General features: G+C 39.9%; 1 protein-coding gene across 2 annotated transcripts in view; it reads left to right on the top strand.

The window, feature by feature from the left end:
• zgc:77784 (uncharacterized protein LOC402947 homolog) overlaps positions 1 to 5814 on the top strand; it is a 74537-nt gene that overhangs the window by 8848 nt on the left and 59875 nt on the right. For both annotated transcript variants that reach the window (XM_005937889.3, XM_005937890.3), the window contains exon 2: positions 3356 to 3682. In XM_005937889.3, the coding sequence (XP_005937951.1) occupies positions 3356 to 3682 (327 nt within the window). The remainder of the gene's footprint in view (positions 1 to 3355; positions 3683 to 5814) is intronic.

Consider the following 5814-nt stretch of genomic DNA (forward strand, 5'->3'; position numbering starts at 1 on the left):
ATAACAATGAAGCTGAAAAAATGTAGTTGTTCACCAGCATCGCAATTCCATTACTTTTTATCATGGCTTGGTGTGGTTTGCAGAGTGCTTCAGAAAGATGAGGAAATCTGTTTCTTGCACCCATCCTGATTTATTTCCACTACCAGTACTTCCTACTGGTCCATCTCTGACACAGTGGTCTGCATAATGTATGTGTGGGAACACAAACAGTGGAGGAATTGTGTTGCCAATGGCATTAACCGCATATACAAAAGTGACCAGTGAACCTCTCTCTGCTGATGTCGTTGCCCCAACTTGTTTAATATGAGTTAAAGTAATAGTGTGGTAAGTTGTAACATACATTATTGTTACAACTAACCCAGACTGTTGCTGTTACAACTAACCCAGACTGTTGCTGTTACAACTGACCCAGACTCCTATAGCCATGAACTAGCTAACATTACAGCCAACGGCTAAAACATTAGCACTAAAGACCTACACAGAATATATCCCCATAGACATACAAATAACATAATTTAAGTTTGAGTTTAACTGCAAAGCAGATAATGCTATTACAAATTGAAATAAAGTAGAAAAACGTACTTTTTGGCATACAAATGACTTTTTTTCATGTTAAATTGTCTGTGTTTGACAAAATGTGCTGATTTTTCACATGTGATAGCAGAACTGAATTGGGCATGCACAGGATGAGTCACATCATTTGAAACTTAGCCCTGATTGGAGAAACTGGAAGTGTTACAACTGACCCACGTTACAACTATCCCCGGTCTCCCCTACTGAGTGATTGATGCTGCTAGCAACTAGCTGCAGAACAAAACGGGGCATCTTGTAGCTGACGAGCCAGTGCGCGATTTCACTCCAGAGGTGGTGAACAAAAATGGAGCATAAAGGATGTTTTGACTTGTGTCCGTCAAGTGAATTTTGTTCTATAACTTCAGGATTTATTAAGAGTTACTTGTCACATGTTAAAGTTGCATATACCAACATTAGATGTCATTTTCTTTGCTCTCTCTAATTTTCCAATAGAGTTTGAGTTTGCTTTGAAAGTGCACAGAGTTCATCCGTCCATGTTTGATTAAATTGAAGGTCTGTCTTTTATTAAAGATTTGCCTTCAACAACAATTGAACAGTAAACAGTAGAATTTAATAGTTCGTTTCACTAAATTTGTGGATGATGAGCTTGATGACTCAGTTGCAGCACACATGAGATTGTCAAGTCTTTAAAAAAAAATCATGCTGATGTCCTAATGATGTCATGGTGAAGTCATGGAGATATTGAATATGAAAGAAACCAGGCTTCCAGGAAACACAAACAGGAGGCTATACTATGATTTGTGGCCATATATATATATATATATATATATATATATATATATAGATAGATAGATATATATAGATATATATAGATATATATAGATATCCTTTGAAATGGCTCTTAATCTCTTAATCTAATCAGAATCCATTGTTTCCATAATGATGGAAATCTGGCCGGTCGTTTCAGTCGCACGTACACTCTACCAGCTTGACTTGGAGAGATGCTGTGCTCTATGGGCCCAAAATTACGGAAGCGTGAGGAACACGGAGGAAGCTTGGAATTTATTTTTTGATATATGCACCACTGAGCAACTCGTGTTCAAATAACTGAGGCACCATCTTGTCATCAATGCAACATGCACCTGAACCCGTGGATGTGGATTTGGAAAGGTGGAATCTATTCAAATATGCTTGCACTACGTGGTGCCGGTTTAAGTGTTTTGTTTTGCTTTATTTTATTTTTTTTAAACAAGAGTTACTCATTAAAAGTGCCTCAGCAGTAGAGCTTGGCCTTTTACTGCTTTGACCTTTACTTTATGATTTATATTTCCACCTCAGTTGAAATGCAGCACTGAGCTCCTGGCACCTCTTTTAAGAAGTCTGGTCTCTCTCAAGTACATGTATACATAGTGCTTTTTAAAAATAAAATAAAATGCAGTTATCACTCAAGAGGAAGTGAGCACAGAGTGATGTAACTGTATTACATGATCAGGGATTAGAAATCCTTTATGTGCTTGCAAACAAGGTTCAACACCAGGACATCGCTGGGCTGCAGATCCTCCCTTTATCAAATATTGTTCCAATGTCTCAGTTTCAATATAATATATATTATCCTGTGTATAATATAACAATATAATATATGTAAACAAAGTGTGTTTTCGCATCAGTACTCAGTAAAGGTGCCATATCTTATTTTAATGGCTCTGCTAGCATTCATCCACATCCGCATTAGTGTTTTGAGCTGTCCTGGTTTGTGACCCTGGCGCTGCGAGTGCTCGGATCGCGCTTTAGATGTTTACTTCAGGTTTGTGCCATAGCAGCGACTTCAGCCCATGAAAAAAACACAACAACCATAAATCTGCTTATAGCTAAAAGTGAGGATTTATCCTGAAGCCTCCTGATTTAAGTGTAATGTAGCAGCAGCATGTGTGTCATTAGGTTAGGTCCTGTCTGTTCCTCTCCAATGATAATGTAGGATTTCCATGCAGTCTAGATTATGTGCTAAGAATAATGCCTCAGAAAGAGCAGCACAATAACCAGTGGCACAGTGACCATTTCATTTTCTCTCTTTCTTTCTGCCTTTTTTTGTGGTTGGGGGAACTTGAGCGGCAGACCATCTGCTCCTCAGAACCGAACTAAAAGCGGCAGTCTTTTGAATTATTCATTTTTTAAAACGAAGCACATTGTTAGAGACATTTGGTCAGGGTCTAAAAGCTTACCTTGGGTCCTGAAGAAGTGTGACTTTCTCTCACAACCGAGCGAAGATAGTAATGGATCCCCCAGAGAGAAGGGGATATGGGAGTTATCTACGTATGTCAGTCTGCGTAGCTTCTTCCTTTAACTTTAGTCTTTTTCCTTCAAATGCAAAGACCTTGTCTTATACTCAGCGTTCAGCCAGCTATCATCTCTACCACTATCCTGCCTGACACAGAGATTGGCTATTACCATATCATATGGCTGATTGAATCCTCTGTGCTGCCGGTGGCTTTGCTGGTGGCTTTCTCTGCAGCGTATGTACACTGTGTCCTGCTGTTTAGAGAATATAGAAAGAGCAGATAGATGTCAAATTGATTTATTTATCTGAAACGCACAGGTTGTTGTTGTTGTGGGAAAATGTAGCATCTTACTTTGAACTTCAAACAGAGATTACTGATGATTTTCCCCTTCACCACACAAATTTATCAAGCATCTCCGAAAGAAGCTTTTTCTCTCCTTTCAAAAAGGTTTCGCTTTTGTCTGTCCTCTCACAAAGAAACTGTTTCCATGAATGACAGCAGGTCATCCCGATAGATAACATCTCGCCTTCATCTCGGCTTCACAGGGTCTCGGCCGCGTTTTGAAGACAGCCTGCCGCGGATTGCGGAGGACCCCTCGGATTTGATTGTCTCCAAGGGGGAGCCTGCCACCCTCAACTGCAAGGCAGAGGGCCGCCCCATCCCCAGCATTGAATGGTACAAAGATGGTGAACGTGTGGAGACAGACAAAGATGACCCGCGTTCTCACCGCATGCTCCTGCCCAGCGGCTCCCTTTTCTTCTTGCGCATCGTGCACGGCCGACGGAGCAAACCAGACGAGGGCGTTTACACCTGTGTGGCCCGCAACTACCTGGGAGAGGCCATTAGTCGCAACGCTTCACTGGAAGTTGCCGGTAAGGCCTTGTGTTATTGATCATCGTGCTAACAGTGTTTGTGGTTCCTTTTGCATTATATCTTGATATGTATGTTATGTGTACACAGATGCCTCACAGTTGTGTCCCAGATCTTTTTGCAGCTGCCTGCCAGCTTTGTGGAGGTTCACTGGAGAAGTGGTGCTTAAAAATAATGACATGAAATACACAGACAGTAGGAAGCGACTTCTAAAAATATTGAGGTGTAGCTAAAATCAGTGATAAGTAATGGCCTGTGGATTCGTCCTTATTTTTTGGCTACTTTGGCAACAGTGATGCAATTTGTCTTCAAGTCTGTGTGTGTTAGTTGTCTAATAGCACTTTTAGAAGAGGCAGGCATGCAATCATTTTGTGCCACATTAGGCAGCTTAGCCACTATACATAAATATTAAGATATAACAATACACAACACATGAAAATAATTTCAGTTTTTGGAAGTGAAACTGTGGTATATAATGTAATGGGTGCAGCTGAGTGTGGATGCTGACCATAGTTAGTGGAGTTTGTGACATTTCATCTTTAATCAAACATCTGGATTTATTGAATGACGCATCTGTGGCTCCATTCTGCACTATTGTGTCGACCACAATCTCCACAGATGCAAAACTGTTTATTACACATTTGCTAAAAAGAAGGCAAACTCAGTCACCCATTGCGGCTGATGAAGCTTCAGTCCCCCAACTCCGTACTCATCTGCAGAACAACACCCATCTTTGACAGCTCGTTCTGTGGCTGCAGCTTGCACTGTTTCTGCATAACTGCATAAAATGTGTTTTATTAGTGCTGTTATCAGTGAAAAATGTGCCTTCAAAAAATATTAGCAAATGTTATATTTGATAGTAGCAGTAGTATGGTTTTTCTTTATTGTATTTTTCATTTCATGATGTGTAAAATGTTTTCTGCCTGGGCTGCGGGCAGGTAAATTCATCTTTAAGAAGCCACGCTGTTGTGATGTGAATTTCAGCATTGTCCTTAAAAGTTTTTGAAAAGATTTCCCTGGAAAAGATGTTGTCTTGATGAGTGCATCTGTTGTTCTAAAAGCTGTATCATTCCATCGCAAATCAGCAAACTTTTAGAATTTTCTCCAAGTTGCGCAAAAAATTCTATTCTCCAAAGATTAAACATTTATAATGAGCACTGTGAATTTCCAGCTCCACACCTCAAACACTCTTTAAGACATATTCTTTTGAAAAATGCTCAGTTGACCCACACCACAAGGCAAACATCTAAACATTTATAAGAGCCTGCACATTTCTGCAACAAATCTTTGGACACCTGAAGCCAAGATAAACTTGTACCTGAATGATGGGAAGAGAAAAGCATGAAGGAGGCAAACGGCTCATTATGCGAAGCATATCGCATCATCTGTCAAACATGATGGGGGAGACGTGACTGCATGGGTATGTATGGCTCCCAGTGGAACCGAGTCACCGGTGTTTATGGATGCTGTGACTGCTGATAGAAGCAGCAGGATGAATTCTGTAGTGTACAGGGATATACTCTCTGCTCAGATTCAGCCAAATGACCTTCATCCGAGATTAAGAATAACTATTATATTTTACATTTTTTTGAGTTTCTTCAGTTACTTTTGAGTCTCTGAAAAAAAAGAAGATTTTTTTTAATCACTTGAATCAAAGTTGAAAGTTTGCGCTTCAATCAGATCTTGATTGCTTAATTTAGAACAGTGTAGTTGTGTACGGAGGCCAACATTACAAAAAAGTGCAATTATCTGCTCACTTACGGAGATGAATGTAACTGTTCAGGAGATGCACGGTTATATGTTTGCCATGCTTCTTATACTCTGACACTATTGTGTCTACAGATCACTGTGAATGAGACTTTTGTCTGAGAGCCGAAGCGCCCAGAACCATCAAGGAGGTCATCACGTTTCTCACTCCTTTTTTTTTTTTTTGTGAGACCTCACCATTTAGAGGAATTAATCCAAAAAATACATTACAATACGTATGATTATGTGTACAAACTAGAGATGGACCGATCCGATATTACGTATCGGTATCGGTCCGATACTGACCTAAATTACTGGATCGGATATCGGAGAAAAATAAAAAATGTAATCCGATCCATTAAATATCACGAAAGCACCTCACAAAACC

The sequence above is a fragment of the Haplochromis burtoni genome, unplaced genomic scaffold (assembly GCF_018398535.1).
Source record: "Haplochromis burtoni strain Fernald_Lab_line unplaced genomic scaffold, NCSU_Asbu1 Contig_216, whole genome shotgun sequence".
In the NCBI taxonomy this organism is placed as follows: Eukaryota; Metazoa; Chordata; class Actinopteri; order Cichliformes; family Cichlidae; genus Haplochromis; species Haplochromis burtoni.